Source organism: Orbicella franksi, chromosome 3, assembly GCF_964199315.1.
Source record: "Orbicella franksi chromosome 3, jaOrbFran1.1, whole genome shotgun sequence".
NCBI lineage: Eukaryota > Metazoa > Cnidaria > Anthozoa > Scleractinia > Merulinidae > Orbicella > Orbicella franksi.
This window is the reverse complement of record NC_138147.1, coordinates 28,408,492-28,429,274: the sequence shown is the minus strand read 5'-3', so window position 1 is coordinate 28,429,274 and position 20,783 is coordinate 28,408,492. Positions and strand designations below refer to the sequence as shown.

At 39.6% G+C, this 20,783-nt stretch overlaps 3 protein-coding genes and 2 pseudogenes across 3 annotated transcripts; 3 read left to right on the top strand and 2 right to left on the bottom strand.

Annotated features, from left to right (window-relative positions):
- Positions 1–521: 521 nt before the first annotated feature.
- Positions 522–1,617, top strand: LOC145481793 (melanocortin receptor 4-like). Its single transcript, XM_081460326.1, has one exon. It carries the CDS (start codon positions 641–643, stop codon positions 1,586–1,588), a length of 948 nt encoding a protein of 315 aa, XP_081316452.1. The 5' UTR covers positions 522–640; the 3' UTR covers positions 1,589–1,617.
- A 4,866-nt stretch (positions 1,618–6,483) lies between these two features.
- On the bottom strand, positions 6,484–7,816 carry LOC145481792 (melanocyte-stimulating hormone receptor-like; annotated as a pseudogene).
- Positions 7,817–8,670: 854 nt separating this feature from the next.
- On the top strand, positions 8,671–9,166 carry LOC145482497 (protein CFDP2-like). The gene is made up of 2 exons (XM_081461099.1): positions 8,671–8,857; positions 8,928–9,166. The coding sequence occupies exons 1-2, from the start codon at positions 8,671–8,673 to the stop codon at positions 9,164–9,166; spliced, it is 426 nt and encodes a 141-aa protein (XP_081317225.1).
- A 234-nt stretch (positions 9,167–9,400) lies between these two features.
- On the top strand, positions 9,401–10,084 carry LOC145482496 (uncharacterized). Its single transcript, XM_081461097.1, has one exon. It carries the CDS (start codon positions 9,401–9,403, stop codon positions 10,082–10,084), a length of 684 nt encoding a protein of 227 aa, XP_081317223.1.
- An 8,358-nt stretch (positions 10,085–18,442) lies between these two features.
- On the bottom strand, positions 18,443–20,331 carry LOC145480322 (histamine H2 receptor-like; annotated as a pseudogene).
- Positions 20,332–20,783: the final 452 nt, after the last annotated feature.

Below are 20,783 nucleotides of genomic sequence, written 5' to 3'. Positions count from 1 at the left end.
AATCTCATGGAAAAAAGCAAAGAACAAGAAAATTAAGATAAATCATTCTTGATACATTTCCATCCCGGTAGATCCTGAGAAAAGAGCCACAGATTATTTTCACCTTCAAAATCTTGTTTAATATCGCCACCATTATTTATTTCAATATCACCAATCTAAAAAACTGACAAATTATTAGTTCGATAGGTGATCGAGAAAGAAATTAATTTTGGATCTGACTGCTAGATTTGGGAATTTGTGAAATATTTCCTGAGGTCAAAACATACACTTCAAAACCAATGGCAGGACCTTAAATTGTTACCTTTCTCATTATTCCCATGTTTACTATCAAATAAAAGTGCATGTAGATGCTTTTACCTCGTAGGTTTTTTGCAACGCAAAAATGAAAAAAAAGTCAGTCTTCAGAATCTTTGGCAATAAACCAGCTGCACGGCTATTTAAGTTGTCTTTCCAAACTGTCAATGATATGTATTGACATGTTTGGGGAATTACTAACAAGCGCTCTAAAAAGCGCTTATATTCAATTTTTCATCCATATATCAGTTCTTGTAGTAATAAACCAGACTGAGAAGTTTCAACAGCGCACGTTAACAGATTCTAGCTCACAGTTTAGCTGCAAATAGCTACGTTGCAGATCAATATGGCAACAGAAAACTTTACTGGAGATGGACAGCAGAAAACAGTTGAACAACTAGATTGTTATTCAGGTTTATCTGCTAGACTACACGGCCACCTGACATTTCTTTCAGTTTTAAACTCGTTCCTTTCCGTTACTGCATTTTTTGGGAATGTTCTGATCCTAATTGCTCTTCACAAGGAGTCTTCCCTCCATCCGCCGTCCAAACTCTTGCTGCGTAGCCTTGCAACAACTGATCTCTGCGTTAGCCTGCTTTCAGAACCGCTTGCTGTTATTTACTGGATATCGATGTCTTCTGAAAATGAGGATTGGAATACTTGTCACTACGTATTAACCGTGGGCTTGTTGGTAGGCAATGTTTTGAGTGGAGTGTCTCTGATGACAATGACTGTAATAAGCGTGGACAGACTTCTCGCCCTGTTGTTGGGACTGAGATACAGACAAGTTGTAAATTTAAAACGAACTTACGTGATCGTTATTACCTTATGGTTTGTGTCCGCTGCCTTTTCAGCAATGCAACTTAGGAATCGCCTGATAACCTTATGGTATGGTATCATACTTACATCTCTGTGTCTAGTAACCTCGGTCTTCTCTTACACGAAGATTTTCTTTACTCTCCGCCATCATCAACATCAAGTACAAGGCCATGTTCAACAACCGAACCAAACAAATCAACTGAACATAGCGCGATACAAAAAGGCAGTGTCCACTGCATTATGGCTGCAACTGGCGCTGGTGGCTTGTTATCTACCCTATGGTGTAGTAGCGGCTTTGGTGACGAATGGTGGATTATCTTCAACTCCTTTTTTATGCGCCTGGAGTTATACAACCACTTTAGTTTTCCTAAACTCGTCATTAAACCCAATTCTTTACTGTTTGAAGCTAGAAGAAGTTAGACAAGCAGTGAAGGACACAATCAGGCAAGTGCTTTGCTATTGCTTTCCGACTTAAAAGCTATAGACCAAAACGATGAAACGACCAAATAGTCCAAGAACTTAGAACTTTTTCCGGAGGTCGTGTTATTAATGCCAGGCATGTGTTTCTAAAGCATTAAGATATCCAAAAGAGAATTTCATTTTTGTAAATTAAAGTTTAGTTGCAAATGACGACTTGTACTTTTACCTTTGTAAATAAAGAGAATAAAAACAAAAGGTGAAATTCTTCCACGTGTGAACTGCATGACCTAGTGAAGCGCATTTTAATTAATGAAGATAAAAATGTGGTTAGCGCTAGCAGGTTTTGATGTTTCTTTTTGTTCATAACACAGTTATAAAGCCTGGAGCTCTTTTAAGGTGGCTGTGTACTGATTCTGAGACGAAAATGAATACTTTCCTATCGAACTAAGTCGGGAAAAACGATTGCGGCGTATTGTCGGTTACGAAGAAACAAAACAATTAAGGTCTTGATTTTTGCAGTCACTGCCTCGAGTTCAGCCCTATTAGAGTTTTGCCGTGATTCGTCTTCAGCTTTAGTTTCATAATTCAACGTACATTCACAAATAATAAACTAAGGATATATAGGTTATAGAACAAATTAGGAATTTATAGGATGAATTATCGACACCGAAGCGGTAAGTTTTACAAAATTATTCCTTGAGGCAGATACTAAAATTTAATTCGTACCATCAAAATGTTTGAATGTTGTGTCCAAGTTCAAGATGGCGCATATGTCTGAAGCTGCGAGGGCAAAATGAGTTAATTGCTAGTATACAAAAATTAAAATTGACAGGTAGCGTTTGCTTAAATGTGAAGCAGTAATTAATAATAAACATACACTTCCTAAGCTTCGCTATTGAGCAATTGAATTTTTAGTCTATCTATATAGATTTTGAGAATCGACTTGAGTGCTTATATATGTGAGTTGCTAAATCTTTTGAGGTTAGGGTGGCGGTCATTCTTGTTAAGCTAATCAACCCGTGCTATTAATTTCTGAAGCAAACATCGCTCTTTCCGGAGACAGCCCGTCTGTCTTTAATATTAATTTATTTGTGCATGCATATTTATTTCAGTAAAGTACCAGGTGGCGCCTTCTAATTTGAATGTTTTCGAGAAGTGGCCTTGATTATCGACATCTTACGTGTGTACTTGTATGTAGCTTCTACATTAATTGCTTATGCGTTATTCTGTGGTTTAGAACAAGAAAGAGATAAATGTGGAGTCAAAATTAAGGGAAAAATGACCCATATTTAATGGCGATGGAAAATAGGGAAATACTTTCTCCGTGAACAAATTTAAACGTGTTTTAAAAGGGACAAGTTGTACTACTTCCTCCTTAGAAATGTCCATATCTTTTACATAATGCGCCTAGGCTTCTTGTAAACAACGCCAGGATTAAAATGACTTTTAATTAGTTATTCTCAACAGTAGTTTTTTTATTAGTCATTTTTTAAAACTAATGGTTCTAGATCTGTGAAGTATCGGCCGTTTAGATTAGGGATGGTGGGCGCTTAAAAGATAAAGGTAATCCACCTGATCGAGTGGAATCAACGCATTTTGAACAGATCCACTTTGACTTCTATGTTTCCTTCCTATAATTGTTTGGGCGTATATTCATTTACAAAATAAATAAGGGAGACTTGCTTGTCAGCTAGAGTGAAGTTGTCAGTCGTTTAATTTTAATTAACAAAGGAACGGGAAGGCTAGCGCTGCAAAACGTTTTATCTTCGATAACATGAACAGGTTACTATTTCAATTGACCAAATTTGACTGAAATCGGTCACATCGCTTTTGAGTTGTAACTCTTCAAAGTGTCTCCATCCAGCGAAAACAAAGTTTTGAGAAATAATCAAGTAGCTGTCAGTCAATACGAAACTTTCACTTCCGTTAGCAAACGACTGTGTCCATTTCCTCAGTGAATGTGTTTTCTTTCTGAATTTTCACTTTTAAAGTGCACCTAACCCCCAATTTTTTTTCTCTAAAATAAATCTATATGTTATTTGAAATACTTCTACGAAAAAAATTTTTGGATTCGGTTAAATCCTCGATTTTCTGTGCCTCGACGAAATCTCGAAAATAGCCCCAAAACACCGCCATTTTATTTCACGACCGAATTTGAGGAGAATGGGTCCAGCGGCTGTTGTGACGTCTACCCAGGAAGGTCGAATATGTCACGTCCCCTCATTTCCTTCAGGATGGTGCAATACACATTCGAAAAGTGCGCAGAAATGCCTTCCAGAAGTGCTATCGGCTGTTGCAGCAATATCCTGTACAATTTACTGGCGATGATCGGTCAATGGAACAATAAAGACAAACGATGGTTGATTTTGTCGAACCGAAACAAGCGAACTGAGTCTGTGAGAACCATTGGAGAACTCTCACTGGAATTTGTTCCGCAGACTTTCAAACGCTATTTTCAAAATTTTCTGCTTAAAGCCAACCAGCAATTTGTCGAAATACTACCGACAACCTATATCTTCCAGTCCCGCAGTATCTATAAAATAGCCGGCAAAGTTGAGTGATCAATCAACAAGAGTTACGACCAAGTATACTGATGTGTAAATAGGTCGCAACTGTACGCCGCCAACCAGCACTTATTTCTCTTGCGATTTAGATAAAAGTCGAAGATTAATCCTTTAGAATTAAATGATAACAAAATTGTTACACTCACAGAGTTTTTCGAAGGTTTGGAAATCAGCAGTGCGATAAACATTCTATACAATATAGTGTCGAAAATATGACCGCGTAACATTATCTGCGGACCGCTTAGGGAACACATCCTTTTCGCCTTTTTTACATTGGTTATTTGGAGTTACGACTTAAAACGTGTGACAATGTGAAATCGGTAATTGTTTGAAATTTTTCCTTCCGCCTTTGCTTCCCACAGCTTCAAAAATATAGTTCCAAACAATTCTACGATTTTTAATCGATCGAAGCCAGTGTTTTGGAGGTCATCAAGTCTCGAAAACTGCAACACTTACGTCGCTCTTATAAACATGAAGTATTCCAGAAAGTAAAATACAAACTGGATTTAAAAGAGCAACCATGCCTTGACAAAATATATTCTCGCTAAGGACAAATGTAAACGGGCTATAAACACGCGTGGGAGTCTTGTGTTTAGGTGACGAAAGAACCATCCAAAGCAGTCCTTGAGTTTTCTTTCCTGCATTTTGTTTGCCTGCTCCTCCACTTCGTATCTAGCTTTCCATTCCTAATATACAAGCAGCTCGTCCGCAAAGAGGTCTTCCCCGTCGTCGCTTGAAATATTGCAAATTGTTCTCAAAGCTCTAAGTAGTGGGTTTCACAGTTGTCGAACGTGCTCGATCGAAGTTTATTTCGGTATCTTCCGAATCGAAACCTAACTCTGACTCCAGTGACGAAAAAGAAATGATTCTGAAACAAAACTTGGACGTTTTAGTCCCAAAATATATTGGAACGATTAGTTTTGTTTTCCATTTTCTCGACGAAATACAGAGAGCTGACTGAGGCGCCATTGTGTTTGGTTCCTGGGTAGACGTCATCAGCAACCGCCGCCCCAGACTCCCTGAAACGCGGTCGTGTAACACTTCAGACGTGACTTTGAAAGGGCATAGAAAATCGAGGATTCAACTAAATTCAAAAATTTTTTCGCCCAAATGCTTCAAATAACAAGTGAATTCGTTTTAGCCAAAAAAAATTTTTGGGGTTAGCTGCACTTTAACTTTGCAAATGAATAAAACCCAAGGATGCAAAGAAAACAGAAGTTAACATCTGCTTCAATTGTCCCACTTTACAGTTGCTGATGGTTTAATTAAATTTTAAAGAAACTTGCTTCCTGTGAGCCACGAACTTTAATATACATGATCTTTTCCTTAGAGTACTGCATGGATGCATGTTACAATGCCATGAAAAGTCTTGTTTTGTAAATTTGATAACTCTACGCCTGAAAACTTGGAAAGCCCAGCGAAAAAAATCAAATTAACTATTTTCCCCGGAAAAGTTAAGAAGCAGAGTCTTGAAAGATAATTTTTACTTCAGTTGTCACTGAATTTATCATAGCGATGACGAGTGTTGGTTTACAGTTTGCTAAACTTAAGGTGGCTTGTAATAGTTTCCAGCATTTTTTCAGCCTTTCTACTTTGATGGGTTAATCGTACCATACATATATTTTAGTTTATACTGCAATAATGATCTGGACTCTTTCTTAGTGTTGAACTCACTGTTGAGGGACAACAAAAGAACGAGGAAAACAGTGAAAACAGCAGGTTTGTGGGGGCGGTGTTCTATTGTAACCTGTTCTGTGTCTTCTACACCAAGATGGAGCCAAAAACACCAAAACATTAGTAACTAAGTTAAGGTTACGAGTTGTAGTGGGTGATCACATTGCATAAATGATATGTAAATGAACGGTTGGTCACCAAACTGTTAAGTTCCGCTGTTGATTTAATTTAATTTAAGACATTTGTGCTCAAATGTCTCGAATTCCACGTAAATTTCTGCCTGCTTGACACTTTAAGCCGTGTAATTTCTCTCTACTCGGATCGGGCGTTCCCAATTGGGAATTGCAGCCTTGTCACAGAGTGGGAAACCTAGGAAGCGAGAACTCGCTAAAACAGCTTCAAATAAGCAGAAAAAGCGAACAGCAACATGCAAAACAGTGTGGAAGTAAGTTAAGGCATTTTTATTAGGAGCTTTTAAATACTTCTACCATTCCTATGCAAAGTCTTGTATCTCTTTATTATTTACACCTGTATAATGATAAGCCGTCATTTAAAGCATTTTTAGTCACAGCAATGATGAAATTCTCTCTCACGATTATCTTACTGCTTCAGAAGGTCGGCATATAATACCGAAAAATTAAATGTTTAATCACCACTTAATGTTTCGACATCATGAACCTGTCATCTTTTTTTTCGTATAGTTCTACAGATTCTAAGTCGAAAAACAATAGCAAAGCACTGCTATGATTGTGTTTTTGCACTGCTTGTCTGACTTCTTCTAGCTTCCAACAGTAAAGAATCGGGTTTAATGACGAGTTTAAGTAAACTAAAGCTTGTGAATAAATCCAAGCCTGATAAACAGATGAAGATACTCCACTGTTAGTCCACAAAGCTAGAACTACACCATAGGGAAGATAACTAGCGACCAGCGTCAGTTGCAGCCATATTGCACTGGTCACTGCCCTTCTGTATCGTGCTATGTTCAGCTGATTTGTTTGGTTCTGTTGTTGACCATGGCTTTGAACTTGATTTTGATGATGACGGAGGGTGAAGAATATCTTTGCGTAAGAGAAGATCGAGGTTACTAGAGACAGAGGTGTAACTATAACCCAGTACCATAAGGTGATATTGCAATATTGCCTCCCAGTTGCTGTAAAGACAGTAGAAACAATCCAAATGGTAATAACCATCAGGTAGGTTCGCTTTAAAGTTACAACCTGTCTGTATTGAAGTCTCAACAACAGGGCGAGAAGTCTGTCCACGCATATTGCAGTAAGCGTCAACAGAGAGACTGAACACAAAATAGAGGCTGTTCGCATACTTGCGAGTAACACGACGCGACAAATATTCCAGTGCTCATTCATTTCAGACATCCGATAGATGACAGTTAGAGGCTCCGAAATAAGACCAAAACAGAGATCATTTGTTGCAAGGTTACGAAGCAAGAGTTTGGACGGCGGATGAAGTGAAGACTCCTTGTGAAGAGCGACTAGGATCAGAGTGTTTCCAAGAAATGCAGTAATGGACAGAAAACAGTTTAAGATTGAAATAAAGGTCAAGTGGCCGTGTAGTCCAGTAGTTAAACCCGACGAACATAATGTTTGTTCACCTATTTTCTGCTGTCCATCTCCAGTTAAGTTTGCTGTTGTCATATTTATTGGCATGATAGCTATTCGTGGCTGAACCGTAATCCGGAATCTGTTAAACTGCCGTCGAAACTTCTCAGTGTGGTTTCTTACTACAAGAAATGATATATCAATGAAAATTGGATACGTGGGCCTTTAATAGCGCTTGTCAGTAATTCCTCAAATACGTCAATCCATATCATTGACGGTTTTGAAAGATAACTTGCCAAGCAGCTGGTTTACTGACAAAGACTCTGAACACTAACTGATTTTAATTTTGCCTTTTTTAAAGAAGCTACGAGTTAGAAGTATTTGCATTCTCTTGCATTTGATTAAAGACATGAAAATAAGAAAATCTATAGACAGATCCTAAATTAATTTCAATTACGCATCAAACTAATTATTTGTCAGTTTCTTAGAAACATGATATGTACATAAACACTATTGTTGATATTAGGAAAGAACATCTTGAAGGTAAATGGAATCTGCAGTCTTTTTTTTCACAGGATCTACCGGCATGGAAATGTATCCGGAAAATGATTTACCTCAATTTTCTTGTTCTTTGCTCTTTTCCTTGAGATTTTTGGATGGATGACACCTTATTTTCTCTGTGCCTTTACGGGTTATCCGCACGCATTGTGTCGCTTTTCAAGCGTTTTAAGTGCACGGCCTGGAGCTAAAACATCTTATCAACTTGTATCGCCGCTATTAAAAATGCAAATGACCATAAATACATTGCTCGACACTTGCGACTGCCAATTGAGAGAAACTTCATGTGTAATTAAAATCACGATTGTCGTATGCTTTCTGATTTTTAATTTGAAGTGGTTTGCCGAAGGTTTGTCATAAAAGGGAGATCTGTTGTTTTAGCTACAGTGTCCTATCACTCTGACTGACAAACGGATCTCCTTTATTAACTTTGAAAAATTAAAATAACCCGATTATGCAAAGAAACACAGAAGTGAACATCTGCTTTAATTGTCGCACTTAAAATTTACCGATGGTTTAATTGAATGAGTGACAATGGCGAAAGGCGAGCTTCCAGAGCCTTTAAATATCTGGTACCCGTGGCTAGGGGAAGGACACCCCGACAGAAAATCCCTGGTCCTCCAGGTTGGGGGTTGGGCATGGGGCCAATCACCCCATCCCGTAAAAGCAAGGTGATTACGGAAACCGGAAATTGATGTCAAGGCCACTCTTTGGAGTGTACCGATAACTAGCAAGGAGCGAGATCAGCAGCCTGCTGTCTTACGGGAGACCACTCCATCATCCTGATGGACAGCAGTATGAGGAATGTAGGTGAAAACCGAAAGGAGACTTGCATGCGTATAAGGGCGTTGACTCACCCTAAGAAGAAAGTGAGAGTGAGATGTTGGAACGTGCGTACCATGTGCAGCACCGGAAAGACTGCCCCGGTTTATAGAGAGATGGCAAACTACAAGGTGGACATCCGAGGGATCAGTGAGTGTCGATGGACAGGGTCTGGGCAGGTTATCACACAAACAGGAGTGAATATAATATTCGCTGGCAGAAACGATAACTAACACCAAAGCCATTATGATGAGCAAGGAGGCATTTAGGGCCTTGGAGAGCTGGAACCCTGTGAGCGACAGAATAATAACAGCCAAGTTCAAATCCAAGCACATAAAAACAACTATTATTCAAGTCTATGCACCGACCAATGACGCTGACACCAATGAAAAAGACGGATTCTATGAACTACTGCAACAGGTGTATGACAGGACATCTCGACATGACATCATAATATAACCATGGGCGACTGGAATGCAAACTTAGGGCACCAAATGGAGGGCGAAAACGGAGTGGTTGGTAAGCATGGTTTAGGACGCGACAGATCTGATAATGGTGAAAGGTTCATAGAGTTCTGTGCGGCCAACAGCATGATCATCATAACGACCATGTTCCCCCACAAAGACATCCATAAGTACACCTGGACCTCTCCAGATGGAAGAACAAGGAATCAAATCGACCACATAGCTGTTAATGGAGAGATCGGTACAGGACGCCAGGGCTTTCAGGGGAGCCGACGTAGGAAGTGATCACAACCTGGTTGTTGGAAATATTCGATTGAAGCTAAGTGGGGTGGTTAGAAAGCAAGGCGAAACGACTGCACGGAAATATGAGCCGAGCAAGGTAAAGGTGCCTGATATTAAACAAAGGTTTGTCTTAGAGCTTAAGAACAGATCTAGCTACTTGACAGAAACTGAGTCAGATGAAACAGGAAACGATGACACCCAGAATGCCGAAAGCGTCGAGGAGAAATGGTCGAACATCAAGAAGGCCTACTGCGAAACGGCAAAGTCAGTTCTTGGTCATAGACAAAGGAAGAGCAAGACTTGGATAAGTGCAACAAGTTGGAGAAAAATTGAAGAAAGAAGGAAATTGAAGAAGAAGATGGAAGAGACAAGATCAGAGAGGAGAAGAGAAAGAAGGAGAATAGAATACAGTGAGAAAAACAAGGAAGTAAAGAGAAGCTTGAGAGCAGACAAGAGGGAATGGGCAAATGCGCTTGCAAGGGAAGCAGAGGAGGCTGTAAGGAATGGCAACCCAAAAGAGGTGTATAAGGTAACGAAGACGTTATGCAACGACCGGCCACGAAGAATGAACATGGTGAAAGACCAGGATCACGGGAAAGCTATTAACAACAGAAGAAGAGATCAGACATAGATGGCAAGAACATTTCGACAATGTCCTGAACCGGCCTGATCCAGTAGCCCCCCGCAGTTGTCGACGATAGGCAGCCAAACGAAATAGATGTCAGCGACGAATGTATCACCCGACAGGAAATAAAGCAGGCTCTGAAGAACACGAAGAATGGCAAAGCAGCTGGAATGGATTCAATCAAAACAGAGCTACTGAAGGCTGACATAGAGACAACTGCGTGCCTGCTAGAAGACCTATTTCGCACGGTGTGGGAGACAGAGGAAATCCCGGAGGACTGGAATTGTGGTCTGATCGTTAAGCTTCCCAAAAAGGGGAACCTTACTGACTGTGGCAACTGGCGTGGAATAACGTTGTTATCTGTACCAGGGAAAGTTATTGGAAGAGTAATTATTACTAGACTGCATGATGCAGTGGATGGGATGCTAAGGGAAGAACAAGCAGGTTTCAGAACTGGGCGAAGCACGACTGAACACATCTTTGTGCTGCGAAATGTCATCGAGCAATCGCTGGAATGGAATGCAAGTCTGTATACCTGTTTTGTAGATTACGAGAAAGCATTTGATAGTGTCCACCGTGAAATACTGTGGAGGATAATGCCGTCTTATGGAATACCATCAAAATTCATAAGAATGGTCAAATTGTTTTACAGTAACACCAAGTGTGCAGTGATCGATGGAGCAGGCAAATCGGATTGGTTTACCGTGAAAGCAGGAGTGAAAAAGGTTGTGTAATGTCAGGGTTTCTCTTCCTCCTGGTAATAGATTGGATTATGTGTAGGACTACAGAGCAAGGTAATACAGGGATTCGATAGTAGATGATGAGACAGCTTGAAGACCTAGACTATGCCGATGACATTGCGCTCATTTCCAGCACATGGACGCAAGCACAAACGAAGTTAGAAAGACTGGGGAGCAACAGTGAAGGTACGGGTTTGAAGATAAACGTCAACAAAACGAAGGTGCTCAGACTCAATGCTAGGAGACAAGATCCTATGAAGATAAACGGCACTGATGTAGAGGATACAGACAACTTTGTCTATCTAGGGGCCACTGTTAACAACTTGGGTGGTGCCGAACAGGACATTCGGAGTAGGTTAGGTAAAGCTAGAAGTGTTTTTCATCGACTTTCAAAGGTGTGGAGAGCAGGTGAATTCCGCCGAGAAACTAAGATGAGGATCTTCAAGTCAAACATCATTGCTGTCCTGTTGTATGGATGCGAGACTTGGAGAATGACAAAAGCGAATGAAAAAAGGCTTGACAACTTTCTTCACAAATGCCTAAGGAGAATCTTGAAAGTCCATTAGCCCATGCGTGTGCCCAATGATGAAATTCGGAGAAGAGCGGGAATCGAAAAGATCAGTACATAAGTACGACGCAGGCGATGGAAGTGGATAGGTCATGTTCTGCGTATGGCACCAAACCGAAACCCACACGTGGCATTATCCTGGGCACCAAGTGGAAAAAGAAGTAGAGGATGGCCAAGGGAAACATGACGGAGAACTGTGGAGAAGGAACGCGCTGAGCTGGGACTTACATCGTGGGCCGCAGCAGCAGCTGTGGCCAAGAATAGGGACAGATGGCGAGCATTGATCTCCGGCCCTATCCCCCACTCGGGGGCAAGGAACTAAGCATTAATTGAATTTTAAAGAAACTTGCTTCCTGTGAGCCACGAAATTTAATACACTCGATGTTATCCGTAATGGACTGCATGGATACAGGTTACAATACCATGAAATATCGTGTTTTGTAAGTTTGCAAATATACTTAACGCCTCAAAACGTGGAAAACCACGCTTCCCACACCAAATAAAACTAATTATCATTCGATGCATTTTTCCTCTTTCTTTTCATTGGCCTAAAGCGCACCACCTGACCTGCAAATAACGTAAATATACGAAATTGAAACCACGCTCGTGTGAAAAATGGCAGATTGCTTGCCTGAGCTGTCAGGAAGTAATTTAATTAGGAAAACAAACTTGGTGATTAATAACTCGGGCTTCCGTAGGAAAGCCCGAGTCATAAAATGCAAGCCGTTCTTGGTCCCAGGCGTTCGCGGAAGAGCACGAAACTGGGGAGGAGACAGCGACAGAGGAGACAGCGACAGCTTGTGTTATCATATTTGCTCGCTCTTCATGAACAACATGATTTACAGAATGCTGTGTTTTGTGAAGAAAGTTTTGGAAAGAATCACGCCTTATACGGTCATCTCATGTCACATTCAAAGATGTCAATCGTTTTCGGAACGGGTCGGTCCTCAAATTATATTGTCTGAAAGCCTGCCAAATGAGCAAAGTACGAGATAACAAATAAACCATGTACATGTACGAGTTCAAACTACGAAAACACGGGCAAAAACCTATGACTACTGACTAAAAAACAAAATATGATGCTGACTTGAACACCTCAGATATTAAAGAATCAACAATCGTCGCAAACAGAACTTCGAACATGAAGCAAACAACATGCAATTGGATAAAGAGGATACTCAACGAAACAACTTGAATGGTAAATATTTGAGCGTAACTCTTGTGTTGAAATATCCTGATTCTTTTATTTGTTTTTATTGTGTTCGATATGAGCTTACTTGTAAAGTAAAACTCGCCTGGCTAAGAAGAAGCTCTTAAAATGTTACGTTTTAAAACGGCATAAATTTGTCGAAAAAATATTTTCAGTTTTTCATTACAATAACCTTATCGCCATTTCTCTAGCAACACATATTTCTCATCTTTGATCTACAGACATATGATAAGTCTCACAGTCAAACTTTGTTCAATAAGTGCTCACTTCAATTTACATTTAAGACAGATGAGGTCTTTCGATCATAAAAAAAGATGTTTGCAACAGAAAGCTGATTGTGTTTAATAGCACGTACGGTTTGAGAAGTTTAACTTCTCGCTTCGCTTACCTCGAACGATTTAAAGCCCCGGCCAAACGATTGGAACATTTCTGCGCAACATATCGCAATATTGTTGGCCGTAACATGTTGCGCACATTTGGGCACCTTGATGCGACGCGTTGAGACATGTTCGGTTTTGTTGGGTCAAGTTTTGGGTCAAATTTTTCATGCAACATTTTTGGAATTTGCATGATGCCCTACTCGCTTGGCCAGGTTCGTGCAAAATCGTTGCGCCAGGGCATACGCACTAGTTCGATTTGGAACACACCACATGTTACAACACGTCTCAACAGGGTGGCCAAACGCCCGCAATATGTTGCGTCCAATAATGTTGCTATATGCCGTACGTGTCGAAATATTGGGGAGTTTAAGAGGCTGTCTCTGTAAGAACCGACCACTGATTTTACTTCGGAAATTCGATTTTTCTCATAAGCTGGGATTTCAAAGCCCTTACCTAGTCAATCACTGAAATGAGTTTTATTTCATTAAAAATTCCAATTGAAGTTTTCTAGGATTGATGGAAGTTCGGTCCACTCGACACAAGTTTCATGCCCGCCGAAACTGGAAAAATAGCACATATTGCCGGCGCTCTAAAAAAAATAATATTCGCTCAAAAGTCCCAATTCTTTTTTTCAACTATAGATATATCATAGCAGTTTGTTTAGCCATGTCGCAATTATAATTCAATGTTGTTCCTTCAACGGTTAAAAGGAGATTTTCTACCCGTTAAATCGAGTTTTGAACCAAACGCGAAAATAGCTCTACTTTGAAGGCACGTTTTAAAAATGTGGCACCTGTTTGAAACTGCTGAACTACATGAATAGAAAGTATAAATGTCCCTTAATTTAAAACAATAATAAAATTTGTCTGCCCACTAGGTTTTCAAAACTAACGACCGCTCAAAGTGCAGGAAATTTTGAAAATATTCCGGTGAGTAACTAACACACTCGCCTTCGTAAAGTGCTCCGATAAATTCCCGTAAATTTCTTACCTGGCTTCAAGATTAAAGTTTTGGTCCTTTGTAGCGATCCTTGAAACCTATGTAGCATTAAAACTGCCAGCTTTTCCTTCCAACTGTAGGTTTGTATATAAAGTAGATTTATGTGCTCCTCATCTGTGTCGAGCGTGACCATCACACACTTCGATGTTCTTTGTATTTCTGACCATTGTTTTCCTCGAAGCCGGTTTAATCATGTAGACTCCTCTTGAAAGGTTTGTAGAAACACTCTTTTGGACAACTCTCGGCACACATACATGTATGAACAGTAAACGGTGATTCGGGAAGCCAAGGAAGGATTGATAAATGTCACGGCCATTTTGTGTTTACAACAGGTGATTTAGTTCCCAATCTTCCGGTGAGTATAACGGGAAGATTGGGACCTAAATCACTCGTTGTAAACACAAAATGGCCGTGGCATTTATCAATCCTTCCTCGGCTTCCCGAATCACTGTTTACTGTTCATACAGGCATGTATGCCGAGAGTTGTCCAAAAGAGTGCTTCTACAAACCTTTCAAGAGGAGTCTACATGATTAAACCGGCTTCGAGGAAAGCAATGGTCAGTAATACAAAGAACATCGAAGTATGTGACGGTCACGCTCGACACAGATGAGGAACGCATAAATCTACTTTATATACAAACCTACAGTTGGAAGGAAAAGCTGGCAGTTTTAATGCTACATAGGTTTCAAGGATCGCTACAAAGGACCAAAACTTTCATCTTGGAGTCAGGTAAGAAATTTACGGAAATTTATCGGAGCACTTTACGAAGGCGAGTGTGTTAGCTACTCACCGGAATATTTTCAAAATTTCCTGCACTTTGAGCGGTCGTTAGTTTTGAAAACCTTGTGGGCAGACAAATTTTATTATTGTTTTAAATTAAGGGACATTTATACTTTCTATTCATGTAGTTCAGCAGTTTCAAACAGGTGCCACATTTTTAAAACGTGCCTTCAAAGTAGAGCTATTTTCGCGTTTGGTTCCAAACCTCGATTTAACGGGTAGAAAATCTCCTTTTAACCGTTGAAGGAACAACATTGAATTATAATTGCAACATGGCTAAACAAACTGCTATGATATATCTATAGTTGAAAAAAAGAATTGGGACTTTTGAGCGAATATTATTTTTTTTAGAGCGCCGGCAATATGTGCTATTTTTCCAGTTTCGGCGGGCATGAAACTTGTGTCGAGCGGACCGAACTTCAATCAGTCCTAGAAAACTTCAATTGGAATTTTTAATGAAATAAAACTCATTTTAGTGATTGACTAGGTAAGGGCTTTGAAATCCCAGCTTATGAGAAAAATCGAATTTTCGAAGTAAAATCAGTGGTCGGTTCTTACAGAGACAGCCTCTTAAGTAACCACGACGACGACGCAAAAGACAACGTCGATTAAAAAATGACTTTATATTTTACCTACGAATCTTGCGATACTCTGAAGTCATTTATTTTGTTTATCACTGACAAAACTTTCACGAAACTGAATTTGGGACACAGCGATTAACTTGAAATAAAAATTTAAAAAATTAGCGGTCGTGGTTCACGTTCTCCAGACAAAGCAGAATTTGGTCATTTCACATTGTTGCTTTACCGAGGACGGTAAAGAAATGTACCAAGAATTATAACGCACGTGAACAGCCATTGTTCTCCTGATTAAATCCTCTGTTTAGCGGCGTTCCCGTTCCCGTTCCCGTTGTGGTTTTCTTAAACTCCCTGTTGTGATCGTTTGGCCGGGGCTTGCAAACGCTGGGCCAATAATGTTGCGATATGTGGCGTTGAAGTGTTGCGATCGTTTGGCTGGGCCTTAACATTCAACGGTTTAATTCTCTTATTCTTATTAGTATAAACCTACTAGCGTTCTATCACGAATGCCGTTCTCTGATTGGCTACTCTACTGACTATCTATTTAACAAATAGATTCCATGTTGCCGTGCGTCTGTTCAGTAATAGATCACAGATGACGTCAAAATGTGGTAAGAACAAAAAAGTGGCATACGAGGCGATAGTCGAGTGTGTCACTGATGTCCTTACGGGTTGCTCGTATTAATTGCGTCGCTTTCCAAGCTTTTAAAGTGCATGGAGCTATAAACATCTACCAACGTGTACCGCCGCTATTAAAAATGCAAATGACCATCCATACATTGCTCGACATTTGCGACTGTCAAATGAGAGAAACGTCATGTGTAAGTTGCACATTCTGACGAAAATTAAAATCACAATCAGCAGAAAAGCGAACAGGAACTTGCAAAACACTGTGGAAATATGACAAGGCATTTATTAAGAGCTTTTAATCACTTCTACTGCCTAAAACTGATAATAAATATTCCTATGCAAAGTCTTTCATTTACAACAATGATGAAATTCTCTCTTACTTACGACTATCTTACTGCTCCAGAGTTCAAAATATATAATACGGAAAAATCAACTGTTTAAGCGCCACTTTTAATTTACCAGAGGAGTTCTAAAATCTTAATCTTCAGACATCATGAACCATTTCAGAGTCCCTGTCCATAAATATGGAAAATAACTCGGCAAGGGTCGAAAATTCGATTTCGCTCATATTATTACTGTAGATAGGCTAGGGCATGACAAAAACTACTGGATATTTTATTTGGCAAAATATCCTTTTATTTCAAAGAAATATGCAAATTACCAAATTCCGTTAAAATCGTCATTTGACGTACCATTTTATTAAGCAAGTTTGAGAGCCTCGCATGCAAAACCACATCATTCTTCTGTCTTGAAAACGCTCAAATATTTTTGTGCAATGTTTAATTGTGTACTGGGTTGATTTTAGGGAATGTTGCCGTTTTTGCTGGGTGCAAAATAATTAAATTTCGAAGACATGTATTTGATTCACTTAAAAGTACTTCGTAAAAATAATTGATTTTCACCATGTGCAAAACCTTCAAATGGATTAAGCTTCTGGTGGTTGAATCGCAGAAGGATGGTCTACAGATTCCTGTAAAAATTTCTTTGGGCAAATGATTGTGAGCGACGTGAGAGCTTTTCAAGGTACGTTAAAAGTGCAGATATTTGACCATCCGTCGTCAAATTTCGATTTACGGGTTAGACATATATTTTAGCACGCGCCACATATCTTGAGCTATATTAAGTTGAAATAGACACAGAGCTGATAATTTTGAAATGTTCTAACCTTATTTGCTGTAAAAGGCAGGTCCAAAAACCGATTTGACGTGTTTCTGTCACCATTCGTCGCACATAAAGTAGAACTTTGCTTTTGTTTACACAACGTCCGATGTACATCGCCAACTGTCAACTTATTTAATGGTCGAATACCTTGAATCTATGACCCTCTTTCGACACATATGATCACCACTGCATCTAAGTCAAAAACGGCTAAGTGATTTGTAGATAGTTGCTTGCTTTGCATTACACCAAAATATTACGTTTGATCATCGTTTGATCTATTGCTGCTTGAATCCTTGCTTGCAGCGGTTCCCTTTTTTGTTCGTCACGCAATGCTGTCATCCCATTTTAGGGGGCAGGGGTAGGACAATTTCTATCCTAATACGTAAGGGTCCGTAAGGCTTGGAACCACAGGGAGCACACAGTCTTGTTGAGTAGGAAGAGATTAAATTAAGCAATGAAAAGAATCAATAGTTAACCATTGCCCGTGTTGTCATCTTTTACTAGACCACCGCTACCTACACGCCCTACGTAAATACTGTAACGCTAAACTCGTACCTAGGTCCTTTCGCGCTGTGTAATTATTTTTGGTTTACATATAATACAGTGGGCTACCCTCGGGGAAATGGGAGGTGGCTGCTCAATAGGGGTTGGCCGCTTAATAGAGGTTGGTGTACCTTGAATATTTTTTCACTATCGGGTTGTAAATTTAGCTAAATTTCTTACTAAACATGGAGTCAATTCATCATCCTCGGAGGGCAGGGGCAGTTATTGGGAGCCTAAAGTCTAAACGGGTGAGAGAAAAGTTCGGGCGAAGACCCTTTTAGACTTTTTCCCCGCCCCCACTAACTGCCCCTAGGTCTCCGAGAATGCCGTCTTGAATTGACTGCATGTTTACTAAGAAATTTAACTAAATTTACCACCCGATAGTGAAAAATTATTCAAGGTACACCAACTTCTATTAAGCGGCCAACCCCTATTGAGCAGCCACCTCCCATTTCCCCGAGGGTGGCCCACTGTATTATATGTAAACCAAAAATAATTGCACAGCGCGAAAAGACCTCGGTACGAGTTTAGTGTTACAGTATTTACGCAGGGCGTATAGGTAGCGGTGGTCTAGTAAAAGATGACAACACGGGCAATGGTTAACTATTGATTCTTTTCATTGCTTAATTTAATCTCTTCCTACTCAACAAGACTGTGTGCTCCCTGTGGTTCCAAGCCTTACGGACCCTTACGTATTAGGATAGAAATTGTCCTACCCCTGCCCCCTAAAATGAGATGACAGCATTGCGTGACTTAATATAGACTTAATCAACTTAATATAGCTCAAGACATGTGGCGCGTGGTAAAATATATGTCTAACCCGTAAATTGAAATTTGACGACGGATGGTCAAATATCTGCATTTTTAACGTACTTTGAAAAGCTCTCACGTCGCTCACAATCATTTGCCCAAAGAAATTTTTACAGGAATCTGTAGACCATCCTTCTGCGATTCAACCACCAGAAGCTTAATCCATTTGAAGGTTTTGCACATGGTGAAAATCAATTATTTTTACGAAGTACTTTTAAGTGAATCAAATACATGTCTTCGAAATTTAATTATTTTGCACCCAGCAAAAACCGCAACATTCCCTAAAATCAACCCAGTACACAATTAAGCATTGCACAAAAATATTTGAGCGTTTTCAAGACAGAAGAATGATGTGGTTTTGCATGTGAGGCTCTCAAATTTGCTTAATAAAATGGTACGTCAAATGACGATTTTAACGGAATTTGGTAATTTGCATATTTCTTTGAAATAAAAGGATATTTTGCCAAATAAAATGTCCAGTAGTTTTTTTTCATGCCCTAGCCTGTCTACCATAGGAATATGAGCGAAATCGAATTTTCGACCCTTGCCGCGAAATTAAGAATTTGTCTGATTTTTACAGGCAGGCACTCCTAAGGTTTTTCTTCTAATTATATAGGTCTACGTATTCTAAGTCGAAAAACAATAGCTAAGCGCTTGTCTGATTGTGTCCTTCACTACTTGTCTGACTTGAACTAGCTTCCAACAGTAAAGAATCGTGTTTAATGATGAGTTTAGGTAAACTAAAGTGGTTGAATAAATCGAAGCCTGATAAACAGATGAAGATACTCCTCTGATAGTCCACAAAGTCAAAGCTACAAAATAGGGAAAATAACAAGCGACCAGTGTCAGTTGTAGCCATATTGCACTGTTCAATGCCTTTTTGTATCGCGCTATGTTCAGTTGATTTGTTTGGTTCGGTTGTGGAACATGGCCTTGTACTTGATTTTGATGATGACGGAGGGTGGAGAAAATCTTTGTGTAAGATAGGATCGAGGTTACTAGACAAAATTGTATAACTATAATCCAATACTATGAGCTGATTAGAGGATTCCAATATTGCATTGCCGTAAAGACAGTGGAAACAATCCAAATGATAATAACCATCACGTAGGTTCGCTTCAAAGTTACAACCTGTCTGTATTGAAGTCTCAACAACAGGGCTAGTCTGTCCATGCACATTGCAGAAAGCGTCAACAGAGAGACTGAACACAAAATAGAGGCTGTTAACATGCCTGCAGATAACACGAAGCGACAAATATTTCAATGTTCATTCATTTCAGACATCCAATAAATTACAGTTAGGGGCTCCGAAATAAGACCAACACAGAGATCAGTTGTTGCAAGAGTGCGAAGCAAGAGTTTGGACGGTGGATGAAGCGAAGACTCCTTGTGAAGAGCAACTAGGATCAGAGTGTTTCCAAAAAATGTAGCAATGGACAGAAAGGAGTTTAAAACTGAAAGAAATGTCAAGTGGCTGTGTATTCCAGCAGTTAAATATGACGAACACGATATCTGTTGAACTGCTTTCCGCTGTCCATCTCCAGTTATGTTTCCTGTCGTCATATTTATCTGTGACATGACTGTTTATGTCTCAAGAATGATTTATCTCGTTTTTCTTGTTCTTTGCTCTTTTACTTGAGGTTTTCGGCCTTTTTTTAGGTCATGGATGAGGACTTACTTATCTGTGCATTTATGCGTTGTTGGCACGAATTGCGTCGCTTTTCAAGCTTTTTAAGTGCATGGGGCCATAACGATCTATCAACGGTATTAAAAATGCAAATGATCATCTATACATTGCTTGACACTTGCGACTGTCAATTGAGAGAAACTTCACGTGTAATTAAAATCACGATTGTCTTATGTTATTTGATTTTCAATTTCAAGTGCTTTGTCCTAGGTTTATGACAATACGAAGATCTGTCGTCCTAGCCAGAGGGCCCTATCACTCTGGCTGACAAACAGATCTCCTTTATTTATTTTGCAAGTGAATTTTACCCAAAGATGCAAAGAAAACACAGAAGTGAAACATCTGCTTCAATTGTCTCACTTTACATTTTCTGAAGTTTCAATTAAATTATAACGAAACTTGCTTCCTGTGAGCCAGGAACTTTGATATACTTAGTCTTATCCTTTACTGAACTGCATAGATGTACAATGCAATGAAAAAACTTGTTGTGAAAATTGGCTAATATTCTGTGCCTGAAAACTTGGAGAGGCCAACGAAAAAAAATCAAATTAACTGTGTATGGTGGCCCGGGACTGCCATAACAAAAAACCCATTGTCTTAACAAGTTTCTTGTAAATT